The 17,869-nt window shown below is 49.7% G+C and overlaps 2 protein-coding genes across 2 annotated transcripts; both read right to left on the bottom strand.

Moving 5' to 3' along the window:
• Positions 1-10,690: 10,690 nt before the first annotated feature.
• LOC128090602 (uncharacterized) lies at positions 10,691-12,861 on the bottom strand. Its single transcript, XM_052703001.1, has 3 exons — positions 12,777-12,861; positions 12,562-12,650; positions 10,691-11,314 (listed from the first exon to the last, which is right to left on the bottom strand). Exons 1-3 carry the CDS (start codon positions 12,859-12,861, stop codon positions 10,691-10,693), a joined length of 798 nt encoding a protein of 265 aa, XP_052558961.1.
• Positions 12,862-14,487: 1,626 nt separating this feature from the next.
• Positions 14,488-16,587, bottom strand: LOC128090665 (loricrin-like). The gene is made up of 4 exons (XM_052703111.1): positions 15,990-16,587; positions 15,384-15,899; positions 15,135-15,203; positions 14,488-14,831 (listed from the first exon to the last, which is right to left on the bottom strand). Exons 1-4 carry the CDS (start codon positions 16,585-16,587, stop codon positions 14,488-14,490), a joined length of 1,527 nt encoding a protein of 508 aa, XP_052559071.1.
• Positions 16,588-17,869: the final 1,282 nt, after the last annotated feature.

Here is a 17,869-nt window from a genome sequence, read left to right as displayed (position 1 = left end):
TTTGAAGTTTGCTTTCATGATAAATTAAGGAAAAAATCTGGCAGAATAGCCATCTTTTGTGAGATGCTAAATCATGCTAACTTCACCCCAGGGCAATATGCCTTCATATTCTGGTTAGATTTATTTTACTTCTTGATTTCTCAAGCAAAAAAATTAAGCTAGCCTTGGATAAGGAGAAGCTCACCTGCAGCCCTCTGAACAACCCAGGAGTTGTAAGCAATATAGAAATGGTTCAGCAAGGTTGATGAAGAGGTGTATTTAGGGAGGACTCTGCTGTCAGTCCTGTTGGGTGCTATCACTTCACCCCAGCACGGCTACCAGAAATCAGCTGCAAAAGAAGAAATTAATTATCGAGCTCTTTGTGACACTGATGCGGAGGAACCGGCAGAAGGAAGTGAGCCATCCTGTTCTGAAACAGACATCTCAGCTAGATGGGCTGGCGTCTGGGAGATAAGGATTAACTTAGCTTGTGAAAGCAAAGAGAGGTTTGGTGTTTAATTCAGTGTGCAGCATTTGCTGAAAATAGTAATTTGCAGTCCTGTGAAAGAAGGAGGGTTAGAGAAGTCCTCTAGGTGCCTATTTGCATTTATTAGACACCTCAAACCCTTCGTAATTCTGAGTCAGATTAAGAAATGAAGCATGCTGCACTGCTGAGTTAGGGAACAGGGACAGACAGTGCCAGGCAGGGTGTAGGAGAGCTCTCTGTGTGCTGCATGTGAACCACGCAGCTGCTGCAGGAATGTGGGTGGGATGAATGGCTCTCACTCTTTTTGAAATGTTGGCATGTGGGCATTTGGTGATGTGTGGGCAGAGAAGAGCAAGAAACCGTGCTGAAAACACGCTGAAAAGTAAAGATAATTCTTAGGTAAAGATGTCAAAGAGTCAACAAATCAAACTTTTTCTGTTTGGGGCAATGAAATTTTATTAGCTCGTCTACATGGTTGGAGGATGACACATCATTAAGTCAGGTGCTAGCAGGAGAAGCCGTTCCCAGTCTTCAGGAGAAGAACAAAGACGAGATGTTTCTTGCTAAATACATCGAAACAGATAAAATTTACATTTTGAAGGCAATTCTGATCACAGCAGAAGGATTCAAGGATTCACTCCAAATGGGATTTGAGGTTTCCAAATGGGAATCTGGCGGTTCGTGCGTTGGGCATCGAGAGCAGCAGGCAGCCGGCGCAGCTAATACTTGGGGAATGATGATGGCAGCTTGCAGATGTTCTTGGTGTACTGGGGGCAATAGGGGGTGGGTGGGCAGTAGGGCTGCACCGGAGGGCAGTAACGCTGCACTGGGGGGCAGAAGGTCTGCACCGGGGGGCAGCACGGCGTCACGTAGGTGTACTTGGGCACGGGGACCCTCTGGATGGTGTAATGGCAGGAGGGCTCCGAGTCGTGGCAGGAGGAGCGGGAGCCGTGGCAGGAGGTCTCGTGGCTGTGGCAGGAGGACCCGCGGGAGCACATCTTTATGGAGTGTGGGCAAAGCTGTAGGAAGATAAAGAAAGACGTCATGCTGGTACAGCAGCCCCTGCTTTCCCTAATTTGCTCTGGAATTCCCTGTTTTCTTGATTTCTTGATCCTCATGAATAAGAAGATTTCAATATTGCTTAGATACTGGGAGGTGATTTCCATCCCTTCTGCATTATTTACATGACATTTAACAGATATTAGTGAAAAGATTTCACCGAATGTGCGCAGCCCATAGGCACTCTAGACCCTCCAGTGCTTTTGTCTTCAAAAACTTTGCAAGTATTTTTCATGAAGTTCTTTCTCTGTCCTTCTCCATCTTTTTTTCCCTTTTTTTTTTTGTGCCTGTACCTGCAGATCTATATTCCCCTTGTCATTTTCGTTAATAAAACAGCTTATGTGGGTTACAACAACTTGGTCTCTACCATGACCATGGTCCAGAGTGAAGGAGTTGGTACTGTGCTCCAATTCTACCAAAGCTTGTATGGAAGCAGATGGTTTCATAGAGAAACAGAGGAGAAACAGAAACACAGACTCACCCTTTCAGCAACAGGAATGGAGATGTATGGGAGCAGAGGAGCAGATGAGGGAAACCAGGGTGAAAGAGCTTTTATACTCTTCCACAGGGTTATCTGGGACATGAGGCATCTCTTGGCAAGTGCAGCATAATTACACATCCCAGCCCATTTCTATCCGCTGTATTCAGCTTCCGACATTTTCCCTTTGATGCACTGTGCTTTTAGCATTCTAATTGTCCCATGGGTTATTAATAGTGCCTTAATTCCTTCACCTCCCTATGAAAGAGATTGGAAGGTATTTCGTGCAAAGTGACGCCAGTGCTGGAGATCCTAATAGATCAGGTCATGGGCTGCGAGCATCCAGCGGAAGCGACGTTCGTAATGCAGAAGCATCATTTCTTCAAGCTGTGCTGGGATGTCACATGGGACAAGAGCCAAACGTGATCGCATGTCCATGTGAAAGAAAACTGATTATGAGTGGCAGCTCATGGGGATTACGCTTAGTGCAGGAATATTCTCACTGAATTGCTCAATGGAACCGGAAACTTTAATGAGACATTTGGAATTAGCCCTAAGATGTTCCTTATTTCTAATTACTATTTCTAATTTCAAGCTGTCTTTATGGAATGTCCTAACTGTGATATTTCTTTTTTTTTTTTTCTCTTGCTATATGTGTTGGCGTTGCCTAAATGTGCAGCACTGTGCTAAAGGCAGTGATACCAAACCCCAGAGCGCAATGGTTTGAGGTTCACCCGTTGGTCTTAGATCCCGCTCATCTTCCCATAGGTGCAATTACTTTTCACTCCAGGTTCCCTTTGTCCTTCTTTAATTCATTCCTATTATCTCCCAGCACTTTAAATGAAACACCTTTATTTTAATTTGGGGAAACATTTACTAGTTGAGGTGGTAATGAGGTGGGTCACGTTCCCACCTCCGTAGCAAGGCTGAAGATCTCCAGCTTCATGGTATTGAAGGTGACCCATGAACTTTTAGCTGGGACAGAGCCTTTCTCGTGTTGCTGTCCCACTTCCAGCACTCAGCCACAAGATTTCTGCAGCTCCTGTGGAAATACACAGGGATGGGACTGTAGCTTAAGAAAAACCACACAATCCATCCTGCTCTGCTGGAGGTGCACGTTCCCAGTGGGTTTTCCCCTGAATCACAGGTGAACCCCAGGATTCCTTCCCATTTCTCCATGCAGGTCATGCCCATATAACCCAGCAATTACAATTTCTTGTCACATAAGAGGCAAGAATGTGTCAGCACCAGGATGGCATTGCGGGATTAGGCGTCAGGCAGAACTGATTCTGGGTGATGCTCTGCTGAATCACCGCCATCCCTTGGACCGCCCTATTTGTGCCTGTGCCGTGGTATCACAATGTACACCACGGATCTATAAATACTTCTCTCCAAAGTTTTATTTACCTCTCAGTTGGCGGATGCCTTTAGGAATACGCGGTCATGCGCAGGAGTAAATCTGTTGTCATATTAAAGAGAGGTAAAAATAAAGCAGGTGAGTCAGATGTTGGGAAGGAAAAGCAGCAGACGAAAGGCTGTGGGCAGGGGATGGCAAAGCCCCAATTCTCCAGCAGTGCCTCACACTGATGTCTCCATAAAATCTCCTCTCCCAGCCTATTCCCTGCAGTTTGACCCCACCTGTCCCCTCATACCTGTATTGTAGGCAAAGATTGGACTGATGGTTTATAATAACTTATTTATAGACTCCAGCTCTGTTTACTCCCTTCGTACAGATCTGGCTCTGCCTAAATCAAGCACTTTGTTTACTGTAAACAGTGCAGGTGGGAGAGACCTTCTGTGGAATACTCCTTATTTTCCCCCGATAAATCACACCAAATAACGTCATTCAAAAGGTGCTATCACATAGACAAGGACAAAGCAGGACTGAAAGAAGTCCCAGTTTACTGTAGGAAGGCTCTGGAAGAAGTCACAGTTCACTGTAGGAAGGCCCTCAGTATGGGTTTACACCTGCTTATCTCAAAGGGTAGCAGAGACAAAAGCGACAGAAAGAGATGTGCTCTGGGAGCACTCCAGGCCTCTTCCATTTCTGGCGGTTTCTTTAGGTTCATTGCGCTTTTCCTGGCCCGTTTCTTGTCCCCTCCTCTGCTGCTGACTGGGCTGAGCCATTCCCAGGGAATGCTCTTGGCACTGAGTTGTGATGGCGTTGTGATGACAGGAGGAAAGTGAGCATGGTTTCTCGCCGGATTGGCACAATCCACTTTCCTTCTCAGCTTCCCTTCTCAGCACTGTGAGCTGAGATAATAGAACCCCAGCTCAGGTGAGATTTGCTGTCTCCACTCCCCACCTCCTCCTCCATCCACTGTCACAACACAGCGGGCACGTACGTGAGAACTTGGACTGCTTTAAAAGCATGAAGATAGGAGATTTTATCTCCCCTTCCCTCAAATGCTTTCAGTCGGGCTCAGGCCCGACTCAGAGCCTCCGTCTGCTTTGGTTTCATCCTCCCAGGATGGGTTCAGCACCTGGGTGGCCATGGGACAGGTGCAGATTGTGGCACCATGCAACATCCCCCAGTTCTGTGCTGCACGTCTCTGACCCCTTCACCTGCCATCCTCAATGGGAACGATGCCCTCATCGCTTTAATTAACAGTAATAATAAAACAAGTGCTAATAATAAGCTTCTAGTTTCTTTCAAAGGCTCAGTGCTAAGCCTTCGTTAATTAAATACCTGGCACATTACACAGTGCACAGCTCTCAGCCCACGGAGGCATGAATTTTGGCAGCCTCTGCACTGATGGATGCTGGAGAAGAACCTGAGGATGAGCACGGCACAATGGGAAATACGGCTCACCATTTGAAATCCCTGTTTTCCTACCCCTTCTAGGAAAGTTCAGCCCTTTTCTGGATTCTGCTGAGAAAATTCAAGGTGTTTTTTTTTTTTTCCTTTTTTTTTTCCCTCAGCCAATGTGATGCTCAGTCATGAGTCTGCAGTTCACAATGGGAGTCAGTGGTGAGTGCACAGCCTGATTTATACCCAAGGGCTTTTTGCAACAGCTGATATTTCATCTAGGCAATACGAGACCTTGTTGGCATTTTCAGAGATAGAGTGAGCTTGTGGAAATAATCTATTTAACCCCTTATTCTTGATATAGAATAGATCAGAAGGAAGATTAAATAGAACCTCTGCTTATGCCCACTTGTTCATGGTCACCAGTGAGTTCCAGGCTTCCTAGATGGAGCCACGTAAGGAAAACTCCGTATTGCAAATCCAAGGCTTTTTTTATTTTAAGCTCTTTCAAAACGTGCCAGGACTCTGAGCCCCAGGGCCAGGCATTGCACAGGGTGGCTTTAACCTTCAACCCAGACAGTTTTGCCCAGCCTGGCATCTGGATTTGTCTGGCAAATGCACAAGGGTGGGGACGGAAGCCTTGATGCATTGCTGCAATGGGAAGAGGGAAGCAGTCTGCAACGTGGAAGGCAGCTTCCATTCACAAAGCTGGGCTTGGAGATGATGCTAAAGGTGGTAAATGGTGGACACACAACGAGGACACCAGCACGTTTTGTGAGCTTTACATTTTAATATCACATCTTCGCTACTGGATACAGAAGCAGGAAAATAACGGATACAAATGCAAGAGGGCAAATCACATTTCAGATGTGCCAATGCCACGTCACAGCATCAGGAGAGGCAATATGTGCTGGAGAGAAGGGGCAGGAGCTGCCCCTGCTTAGGGATGCGCCCTGCAGAGGTGAGGGATGAGCAGAACCCCTTCACTTCTGCTGCTGCGTGGGCCACTGCACCGGCTGCTTGATCTGCTGCTGTTGCTGCTGGCATGGAACGGGAGCCACGGGGCCCTGAGCGGGCACAGTGACCACGGGACCCTGAGGCTGCAGGACCACCACGGGCGTCACGTCCTGCACGGCGCTCACTTCGTGGCAGGTGACCTCCTCAGAGCCATGGCAGGAGGAGCCCCCGCTGTGGCAGGAGGAGCTCTCAGAGCTGTGGCAGCCTCTGTCAGCACGGGAGCACATCTTTGGTCAGAGCAGGAGCACTGGGAAGGAGAAGAGCCTTGTGTTGAGATGCACGCACCTTTCCATGCTCTGCTTTGCATTCAGATTTCCTCCGAGTGTTTCCGCACCCAGCAGGATCGACTCCTCTACCCATCCTGCTTCCCCACTTGGGGGCTTTGCTTTCACATCACCACCCCGCTCAGTGCCCCTGCTGTCACCCTGATCTTCGTGTCATTCAAGCTTCACATTCCTGCTCTCCCTGGGTGCACCTCACAGGCACAGGTGCAGGATGTGCTGCAATAATCCATGCCACGGAGGAGTGGATGCGCTGCCTGCTGTCAATTTAGGTTGCAGCAGCACTTGGATAAAGAAGCCTCAAAATGGGGTTCCCCGGCACAGGTGGTAAATTTACAGCCAGGACTGGTGGTATTGGAGACACAGCAGAATACGTTTTCAAAGCCAGCTGCTCAAAATGAAGGAACTCCTGTGCCTCCCTCCCTCCTTGTGCCGTCTTCACTCACTGTGTGCCCTGCAGACCCTCAGCTCATAGCTGCCTAATGCACCAGGACACTCTATGCACACATTTGACCCCCTGGGAGAGAGCAAGCCCCTGGGGCTGAGGTTGCAAGAAGGCAGGAAGCACACAGGCTCTGCTCACAGAGCTGGAGGCTCTCAGGGCTGCTCCTGCCCCTCTGAGATTAGATCTGCCTTCTCTGTTGCTTCCTGGACTTCTTCAGGGAGAGCTTAATACTTACAACCCACAAACATTTACATTTTCTAAAGCGGCTTACTGAAGGAATCAGGCTCATTAATGCGATTAAAGCCCCATCTCTCATTCATTCCCACATCCCCTGCTTTACTCCTTTTATTTCCAGCCCATCCTTTGATAACTAGAAACCTGAAGCAACTCTGTCCTGGCAACAAATTCTGCTTCCTAACAGAGGCAGATAGAGAGCTGTGATGGAGCAGAATTGCTTCTGCCCGTGAAACAGAATCTCCATAATCTCAGCACCTGCAGAAGGAGCCATTCCTATAAGAGCACAGCACAGCTTCATTCTGCACATTTCCCTGGCAATGCAATGTTGGCCACGCAGCAAACACTCACCTTGTCTGGAAAGGTTGCGCAGAGGGAACGGATCCGAGTGAATGAGCTCCTCTCCCATTTGGGAACTTTTATACGGTTCCTCGCTCTCTTCCTGAAAACCCCTGGGGAAAATGACCAACGTATTTACAAAACAGCCCCACCTTAATTACCCACACCTTCAAAAGCTTATTCAACCCGGTTCCTTTGATTGACTTGTCATACGGTAGATTGTCTTCCTTGTGTTACACAGCTTTAATTGCCACCCTGCCCCACGCGGGTTGTAATGCACGAAGAGTGAAAACCGTGTGGGTGGCTTGGCTGTCTCACTGTCATGCCAGGATGAGTTTTCTATTGCAAAACGGATGGCAAAGGTGGCAGATTTTGGGTTTCTGCCTTGCTGAAACCTCTCACCCAAAGCCTGAGGAGGAGGAGAGGTGACGGTGCAGGGTGGGGGTCTTCCTCCAGTGCCAGAAATGAGGCACTCTGTTAGAAAGTCCTCACCACACATCCCCTGTTAGCATCCTCCAGGTGCTCTCATCCATCAGACATCCGGAGCTGCCAGCCAGCGGTGTGGCTCTGCAGTACCACTCTTGTCCCCCTCTGTCTGCATGCATCATTTCCTACAGCAATCAAAGGAGGATAACAAAGCGGGGGCATTGGGCATACTGAGAGCTGCAAAGTGCCTTGGCAAAGCCAGAGAGGAGGCTGACTGCTTCAGGAAATCTTGGCTTAAATCAGTGAATAATGTCTGCATGCAGCATGGTTCTTCTACTCATCTTCCTTCCATTTGTGCCTGATTTTTACAGCCATTCACTGGTATTGACGCAGTGACCACTAATATTCATTGCCTATGTTTTTTTCCTGGCCAACGCTGGCAAGCACCGAACAGAATTGCTCTTTTAAAATATCTGTTTTTATACTTCTTGATTTTTTCCCCTGACATCTTTGCCTGCAGCGGCTGTTGTCCGTGATGGGAAACGCGCACCGACAGCCGCTGATTGAGCAAACCCCAGGTGTGAGCAAGCCGTGAGCAAGGCGCTGAGGTCAGGGCCTGCCACCCAGCTCACCCCACTCTTCCCCGGTGCTCTGGGTGCAAAGCAGCGGCTGTTGCAACCCTGGCTGCTCACCAGGCCCTGCAATCCCCATGTGCAACCACAGCTTTGCATTTCACCACCACTTACTCAGCTCCTGGCCCAGGGCTGAGCTGCAGCAGCCCTGATCTCTCCTTTTCCTGACCATGCTGTGCTGTTACAGCAGCATTCAGTGCTTTTACTTGTTTTGCATCTCAGCTCCCTCTGCAATCGTGAGGTTTTGGTGGTCTGAGATTGATGGAACCTCAGGATTAGCTCCCACTCACTATCTCCAAAGCCATTCCTTTAGTTTCTATCCAGAGGCATTGGGTGGGACTTTTATCCAGCAGCCAGACTCCTGTTGCTGGTTCGTCTTGCCTACTTACAAACAGAAGCATAGTGACTATGGCGTTTGCAAGCAGCAACATGCGTGGGGATGCTACCGCAGAGCTGCAGCCATGAGAAGTGAATGATTCCTCCCTGCATGAACGGTGAGCAGGAGGAAATATGCAGGTGTGAGAGAGTGCACCAGCTGCACAACTTTGCATCTCTCCAGATGTGGAGTGAGAAGCTCCATTTGCTGGAGCGCAAAGAACAGCAGAAGGACACAGGCCTGGCACCACAGATACAAGAGCATCCTCCTCTGCTGGGTTCGTTTAGTATTAAGTTCCAGCTCATTTATCACCTAAGCTTGTGCAGTACTTTTTGAGAGGAGCCTCAATGAACCAGAAAGTGGGGCAGGGAATTAGAAGTGGACTTTTCAAGTGTTTTTCTTTTTTTTTTTTTTTTTTGAGGTGTGTGAGATTTTGGAGTGGTTTTAGGCCAGTTTGTTGAATAGATGTCTGTGGATGCTGTGGACTTTATTAGGTTTTGGAAGTTGTTGGAGCTTTCTGAGTGCTCCGCTCCCTCTGACCCCAGCGGACGAAGCAGGGAGAATAAGAGGAACCAATAATGAAGTGTTGGATTTGAGAAATACGAGTAGATGCCAATAAATGATAACGCTGTCTAATTTTAGAATGGAACTTATTATGGCGGGTGACAAAATCTTGAGTAACGCTCCCGGCACCGCAGCTCTCCATCTTACAACACTTGGCTGTGTGCAGGCGCCCATTGTGACACTGAGCATGGGGCTGGGAGCTGCAGTGCTGAAGGAAAAATGGAATCATTTAATCATAGGATGGCCTGGGTTGAAAAGGACCACAGTGACCATCAGTTCCAACCCCCTGCTGTGTACAGGGTCACAAACCAGCAGACCAAGCTGCCCAGAGCCACATCCAGCCTGGCTCTGAATGCCTGCAGGGATGGGGCATCCACAACCTCCTTGAGCAACCTGTTCCAAGTGCTTCAATACCTTCGGTGTGAAAAACTTCCTCCTAATATCCAACCTAAACCTCCCCTGTCTCCATTAAGACTTCCCCCTTGTCCTATCATTATCCGCTCCCGTAAGCAGCCGTTCCCCCTCCTGTTTATACACTCCATTCCAGTATTGGAAGGAACATCAGGGGAAGTTTTACGGGTGTTCGTGGAGCTGGAAGAACCAGAATCCTCCCAGGTGGTTGAAAACAGAAATGGCAAAACATATTTTACAGTGGAGCTGTGTGTCCTTTTCTCTCCCTTTAAGCAGGCGCAGAGCTATGGGTGCTTTTTGTTCCATTACTAATATTTGTAGAGAGCCATCCTGGAGCTCTAAATATCTGGCCAATACCATCACTGGTACTTGAGCACCTCTGCTCTGAACTGTCAGCTCAGCACGGAGGAACCATCCTCTCCCTCCTCCTAAATTAGGGCCTGATCCTATCGCACAGTGCCACGAAGCAGGTTGCTGCGAGCAACAAAACCAGCTCTCTGGAGTTGCCTCACACTGTTGGTGCAAGCACATGTCTACGTGCTCAGCTTGCGCCATCTCCTGCAATCTGCCGGATGGGGGCTGGCCATGAAATCGGTCCCAGTAAACAGAGCTGCATTCTCAAGGTCACGTAGTAAATAATAATCATGGGGAAATCACCTGGGCATTCTGCAGCTCTGCTCGTAGGGGCCGGGCTGCGTGCAGTTCTGAAGGGCCCCATTGGGAATGTGGGAGCAGCACGAGGGGCTCTGATGTCTGCCAGAGCCAGGAAGCAGCTTTTCCTGCTGTTGTAAACAGTGTATCTTAATTGTGTTAAAATCAACGTCTTGTTTAATTAATTTAGTTGTAAAGTACATATCGTTTCAATAGGAAAATCAATCTTCTGTAGCCCATCTTGAAGCGATCTCTTTGGGTGTCTTGTAGATATGCCAAACGAAGGAGGAAAGAATGAAGCAAATTATCCTGATGCTGATGTTCCTATAGAGAGTGAGGTTTGATTTCCCAACCCAAGAGAAAAATGGGAAGAAGGAAGGAATCTTTTCCCAGCCTATGAGAAAAAGGAGAGGGTGGAAGGGATTTTTTCCTCTCATTGAAGCACAGATGCCCTTCCCGATGCTGGAAGAACAGCCTGATGGGAGGAATGCAGAGCTCCTGGTCCATGGGAGAAGTCGCAGCGTGGAACATCTGGAGCACAGAGTGAGATCTGCAGGGTCCTTCATTTCTTCTGGCTGGGGGGCCACTGGCAGCTCTGTTTGATCTGTTGGGGCTCAATGTCGGGAATGACCACGGGGCACTTCTGCTGCATAACCTGTGCCATCCCACCACCTCCAGAGCTGAGCTCTCCCCCGGTGCCATAACCTGATGCTCCACCATACATCCCCTGTCCAGCACTTGTGCTTACAGCCTTTTGCCTCTGCGATGCATCGTACCCATAGCCAGAACCTCTCCCAACACCCAATTTCCCACCGTAGCATCCCGATCCTCCGCCGCCTGCTGAACCACTCACCGTACCCCATCCCGTGTCCTCGGTGCCATATCCCACCGCCCCCCGGGGGCTGTAGGTTGGGACTGTCCCTCCTGTTGTGCTCCATCCACGTGCCCCCTCACTATCGCCCCCAGATATTACAACAACCCCATCGCTGCTGGGCGTGCACCCCGCTGTGATGCTATAGGGGAAGGATGTGGGTGCAGCTCCCCGGCTGTAGATGATGGAGCCCTCTCCGCTGCAGTAGATGGAGCCACGTCCCTGCAGGCTTGAAGTGCCCCCGTAGTGTGAGGAGATGCCATTGCTGTAACCCCTGTTCCGGCGGGAGCATCTCCCTCGTAAAAATTGAAAGATCTGAAAGAGGAAAAAGAAAACAACACCCGTTATTGCTTCATTTTTACACCACGGCAGTGTCCCATGGCAACGCTCTGCTCTTCTTCAAATAGGTGAACATTTACTGGGACATTTTCTGTTTCCTATCTCTAGGCTGCATTTCGGGAGAATCAAAAGCTGAACTAATTGAACACCTCGGAACTGCTGCAGTTTCGCCCTCTCAATCCTCAGGCTGAGCTGTAAAGATAGCACGGATTATCCCTGATTCTGCTTTTAAAGTGTTGCAAAAGCGGTGTATCAGGATTTCCAAGCAAGGCGACATTGCTGGCTGCATTGTTGTATCCACTGCATTCCCAATGGGCTTTAGATAAGCGGCACAGCCGTGAGAGGTGCGTAACCACCACGAAGGACAACGCAGACTTGTCATTAAATCATATCAAAGAGATGTCCCGCACCTTATAAACATGTTGAAAGCATTGATGGCTCTGCCGGTCCCAATGTGCCGAGCCCACCACAGCCTTAGCTGGGTGTTCAGCCTGCTTGTGGCTCCCAGTGGTTTGATTTTACCTCTCCTCCCAGCAGCAAAATGGGAGTGCAATAATGGATGCAGCGTAGCTAGAAGCACCAGAACGGTGCTAAGGATGCTCAGGCAGTGGGGTACTGTTGCAGATACACCCCAAGCTCCCAAATGAAGCCATCCAGCTCCCATGGATATGCCATCATCAAGCTGCAGAAAAAGCAGACTTACCCTCCTCAGCCATCGGAAACACATTTAGAAGGTTAAAGTTGACTGGATGAAGAGCTTTAAGACACGGGAACTTTTATAAGGTGTTCAGCATAGATGGGAAGTGAGACACGCAGAGGAATGGCAAGGATTTATTTACCAATCAAACACTGATCTCAATGTTTGCTTTGACTCATGACAACTGATCAATATCTCCCCGCTGTCCTGCATGAGGCAGTAATTGCTACTCCTGCTTAATAACCCCATTTTTCTGCCTAATTACTTTATTCCTGTCCTCCTGCCCCGAACAAGGACCACTGCAAGGCAGATCTGCTGGGGGAGGTGGGTGGGAGTGTGGGTGTAAGAGATGCTAAGCATGAGGATTGGTGCATGCAGGACAGAGGGTGGCAGTGAGTGGAGAAGGGGCAGAAAGATGTGGTTCAGCAGCATGACACCATTTGCAACACAGGCGTCACTGCAAGGGCAGATGGCGTCAGCAGGTACCCAGGATGGAGAAGATGCAGCCCAGGGCTGCACACAGCACCTGATCTCTCCATCCTTTCACTGATGGCTCCAGAGAGACATTTGAATCAGAGTAAAGCAGCCAGCTTGGGTGATTTGTGAGGATGCGACCTGGAAAGGTTAAGGATCCTGGAGATAACCGCAGAGGTTTAAATGACCAAACATCTAAACCCACTGTGGCTGGATTATTCCTGGCATGTAGGAGACATCCACCAGCTGTCTTCCTTCTGCATCTACCTGTGCTGTGCCCTTGGGAAGACCCAGGATCTGATGGGATGTGCTGGGGATACGCACTGGCTGTGCTGGTCCCACTGCCTTGCATGGTGTCCACACAAAGTCTCCGTGCTCAGCTCAGCTCGTGGTGCTGGACCAGATCTCTTCAACTCTGAGCAGTTTCCCCAGAGGGGCAGGGAGTCCCAGCTTTGGCAATAGGCCACATTTACTGGACAAGCGAGCAGCACAAAGAGGTGGTGCTGCTGCCCTCAGCGTTTCATTTCAAAGCAGGTTTCCAAACACGGACAAGGAGGAATTAAGGCCTGGAGGCATGGTGTGGTATGCTTTCACAGCCTAAGGGCTGTGCTGCTGGCTTTATTTCCTTCTGCTGGCCCAGGGATCGTTCATCCAACGCAGCGTGGGAGGCTTTCTTCCGGGCAGAGCTGTTTTAAGTTTTGCAAAGCTGGGTGGGAAGGTGTACCACAAGGACATGGACATTGGTATGGCATTGGGCCACTCTGGGCAGCAATAACTGCTAATTTGGACTTCCACTGCTTCAGGTTGGAACCCAACAGCCTCAGCTGCACCATCCAAAGCTCTGTGTTGCTCCACAGGCATAAACATTGGGTGCTGCTGCCCCAGAGGAATCAAAGCCATGAGCTGGGGTGACAGTGAAAGGGAAACATTAATGCATATGCAGGAGTCAAGCGGACAATGGAAGCTGTGAGTGTTTGATGCTTTAGGATATGTTGTTGATCTACTTTGGAGCCCAGAGGAAAAGAAAGGTGCAACAGCCTCCTGGACTCTATGGTGCATTGGCTTTAGAGCTGTGACAATGCAATGCTGAACTTCTCAATGGAGGACTCAATTAACTTACCAGATATATTTCCTACTACCAAGATAATGAGATGCTGTGTGAGAAAGCAAGAAAAAGTAAACTCAAAAATAAGTCTACTTTGCGATGTCATGATTTTTATTAGGTGCTATACATGCTTATTGAAAATACAGCAGAATTTGAGCAAAGAATTCACAAAAACAGCATGGGGCAGAAGTTTGTTGAGCCTGGAGTTCATGGCATAGCAATGGAGCACCAAGGGTTGAGAAGAGGACATGTGGTGGGGAAGAAGACAAACATGGGAAATGAGACAAGGCAGCAGAAAAAGGCAGGGCTGTTATTGCTGAGTGCTGGGCTGCTGGGGGTGTTCACTTCTGCTGGCCTGGTTCTGCTTCAACTGGTTTACTGTTGTCTGCACTGAAATCCTTTCAGGAAACCCAGAGATTGTGCTTTGCTTCCTCATGTGGGAAGGGGAAACAAGTGGAGCTATTCACCAAGTGCAGCTTATGTGGATATTAATGAGGGACACAGACCATTCGCTCATGCAACAATGGCTCTCCTAAGCAAGGCCTGTTAATACCCATAAGCTGCAGCACTGAAGGCTGAAGGTTTCTCAGCAGAATGCATTCAGGAGATTATTCACTGAATGAAAGTATATACAATAAAAGTAAAAGGAGACTGAGAAAGAATAAAATCAGTGCTGCAAAACCAATTCTTTCTGAACACAGTGTTTTTTATTGCACTTCACACTGGAGGATGAGAAAAGTCATTAGGGAGTTCTCAACGTGGGGATGCAGGATCAATGGACAAGAAGAAACGAGGTCGTATGGAGAGGCAGGAGGACAAGGTAGCAGAAAAAGGCAGGGCTGTTACTGCTGAGTGCTGGGCTGCCAGGTACATTCACTTCTGCTGGCCGGGGAAGTAGCAGGCCTGCTTGGTCTGGTGGCTCTCGATGTGAGGAATGACAATGGGGCATTTCTGCTGCGAGGACTGGCCGTACCCACCACTGCCTCCTCCAGAGCCGATGATGATGGTGTGGCCTGAGGAACCGCCACTGCCCCCACCGGAACTCCCACCACAGCATCCAGAAGCTCCTCCACTGCTGCCACCTCCTGAAATTATGATCTTGCCTCCGGAAGACCCACCACTGCTGGATCCCCCACCGCAGCAGCCAGAGGATCCACCACTGCTTCCACCTCCTCCAATGATGCTCTTGGATCCTGAGTAACCACCACTGCTGTATCCTCCTCCCGTGCCATAGCTTGAGGAGCCCCCACCACAGCATCCAGAGGATCCGCCACTGCTGCCACCTCCTGAAATTATGATCTTGCCTCCGGAAGATCCACCACTGCTGGATCCCCCACCACAGCATCCAGAGGATCCTCCACTGCTCCCTCCGCCTCCAATGATACTCTTGGATCCCGAGTAACCACCACTGCTGTATCCTCCTCCTGTGCCATAGCTTGAGGAGCCCCCACCACAGCATCCAGAGGATCCCCCACTGCTTCCACCTCCTCCAATGATACTTTTGGATCCCGAGTAACCACCACTGCTGTATCCTCCTCCATAGCTTGAGGATCCTCCACCGCAGCATCCAGAGGATCCTCCACTGCTCCCTCCGCTTCCAATGATACTCTTGGATCCTGAGTAACCACCACTGCTGTATCCTCCTCCCACACCATAGCCTGAGGAGCCTCCACTGCTGCCACCTCCTGAAATTATGATCTTGCCTCCGGAAGATCCACCACTGCTGGATCCCCCACCGCAGCATCCAGAGGATCCACCACTGCTTCCACCTCCTCCAATGATGCTCTTGGATCCCGAGTAACCACCACTGCTGTATCCTCCTCCTGTGCCATAGCTTGAGGATCCTCCACTGCAGCAGCCAGAGGATCCCCCACTGCTCCCACCTCCTGAAATTATGATCTTGCCTCCGGAAGATCCACCGCTGCTGGATCCCCCACCGCAGCATCCAGAGGATCCACCACTGCTTCCACCTCCTCCAATGATGCTCTTGGATCCCGAGTAACCACCACTGCTGTATCCTCCTCCCGTGCCATAGCCTGAGGATCCTCCACTGCAGCATCCAGAGGATCCCCCACTGCTGCCACCTCCTGAAATTATGATCTTGCCACCTGAAGATCCACCGCTGCTGGATCCCCCACCACAGCATCCAGAGGATCCTCCACTGCTTCCACCTCCTCCAATGATGCTCTTGGATCCTGAGTAACCACCACTGCTGTATCCTCCTCCCGTGCCATAGCTTGAGGAGCCCCCACCACAGCATCCAGAGGATCCCCCACTGCTCCCTCCTCCTGAAATTATGATCTTGCCACCTGAAGACCCACCACTGCTGGATCCTCCACCACAGCATCCAGAGGATCCTCCACTGCTCCCTCCACCTCCAATGATACTTTTGGATCCCAAGTAACCACCACTGCTGTATCCTCCTCCTGTGCCATAGCTTGAGGATCCTCCACTGCAGCATCCAGAGGATCCCCCACTGCTCCCACCTCCTGAAATTATGATCTTGCCTCCGGAAGATCCACCACTGCTGGATCCCCCACCGCAGCAGCCAGAGGATCCTCCACTGCTCCCTCCGCCTCCAATGATACTTTTGGATCCCGAGTAACCACCACTGCTGTATCCTCCTCCTGTGCCATAGCTTGAGGATCCTCCACCGCAGCATCCAGAGGATCCTCCACTGCTCCCACCTCCTGAAATTATGATCTTGCCACCTGAAGATCCACCACTGCTGGACCCTCCACCACAGCATCCAGAGGAACCTCCTCCTCCTCCTCCTCCTCCTGAGCTAATGATGATCTTCTGGCCTGATCCCCCACTGCCACCGCTGTATCCTCCTCCTATGCTGTATCCTGAGGAGCTCCCGCAGCAGGAGGAGCCCTGTGCCTGGTAGCTGGAGGAGCTGCCCCCACTGCAGCATCCCCCAGACTGGGAGGATGACTCGTGGCAGCCTCCGGAGCTCTGTCGGGAACACATCTCTGAGCAGCGGTCCTGCAGGAAATCACATATTTGTTACTGATAAAAAGACACTGCTGTCAAAATGATCTCAGACAATACGGCTATTGTTCCACTGAAAGGATAATTCCCAGAATTCACTGAATTTCCTTACAGATAATTGTCTTCCATTTATTCCAACCACATATAATGCCTTTACTATCAAGACTGCACAACACTACTGAGGACAGTCAACATAATCTCCTGAATTTAGAGTCTTTTATTCCATAAATCTTCCCTCTGGATCTCAGTCCTTATGATTTCCAGTATCATATAGTGATCCTTCTTCAGCTAATATCCGCAAGACATTTACATTTACCAAAACAACACCCCTAAGCTTCAAGCCACCACCCATCTGGTGTGCTCCACCAAGGCATTTCTGTTTTGCAAGCACAAAAATCAGAAGAATTGCTCCCATATGCAGAAATGGACTTACCCTTCTCGGTTCTGATGACACGTTCAACGGCGCAATGCTGAGCGAATGATGCGCTACGGAACCGAGCAACTTTTATACTGCCTCTAGTTTTGCTAAGTGGGCTGTGAGGCATCCAGAGGAATGATGATGGGTTTATTTATGAACAGATTGTGCTCCTTCAGGCCAGTTGTCCTCTTGACTCATCGAATCAGATCAATGCTTTTCCCTTGCATCACTTCCTAGGCTACTCAAAGTCTGGGTGCGGATCTCATGTGAGCTCTGCTCCCGTGGTTGTGTTTGAAGGTAGGAGCTGCGGGGCTCCAGTGCCCTGCACGTGAGCTAGGGGATGCTGCTGGGATGGTGTGAGGACTTGTGTTTGTTATTCATTACAATCACAGAATCACAGAATCATTGAATCATTGAAGCACTGAACCATTCAATCATTGAATCATTGAACCATTATGGTTGCAAAAGACCATTAGGATCAACTACTTGAACCATCAACTCATCACTGCAATGGAGATATCTGGAAGAAAGGATAGAGCTGCAGTAGTTGGGAGTGCTGTTGCTGGGATGGCAGAGGGGAGTAGGAGATGCCCACATGCTTGGACACCTCACCGTGCCAATCTAGCACGGATCATTTTTTTGCATGTCCTGCTATGGGCAGCGCAGAGGTCAGGTAGGATTTACGCTGCCTCTTGGAATTAGGGGTGATACCTGCTCCAGCATAGAACCCAAGTGCTGGAGGTAAAGGGTAGAGGCCCCAGCCACTGGCCAGTGCTGGATCCATTCCTGCATGCTGCTTGGTGCAGCTTGGCAGGGTCCTTGTGTCCCACTTGGTGCTTGGTG

Source organism: Tympanuchus pallidicinctus, unplaced genomic scaffold (assembly GCF_026119805.1).
Source record: "Tympanuchus pallidicinctus isolate F22 unplaced genomic scaffold, pur_lepc_1.0 scaffold48, whole genome shotgun sequence".
Classification (NCBI taxonomy): domain Eukaryota; kingdom Metazoa; phylum Chordata; class Aves; order Galliformes; family Phasianidae; genus Tympanuchus; species Tympanuchus pallidicinctus.
This window is presented reverse-complemented; position numbering and strand designations above follow the sequence as displayed.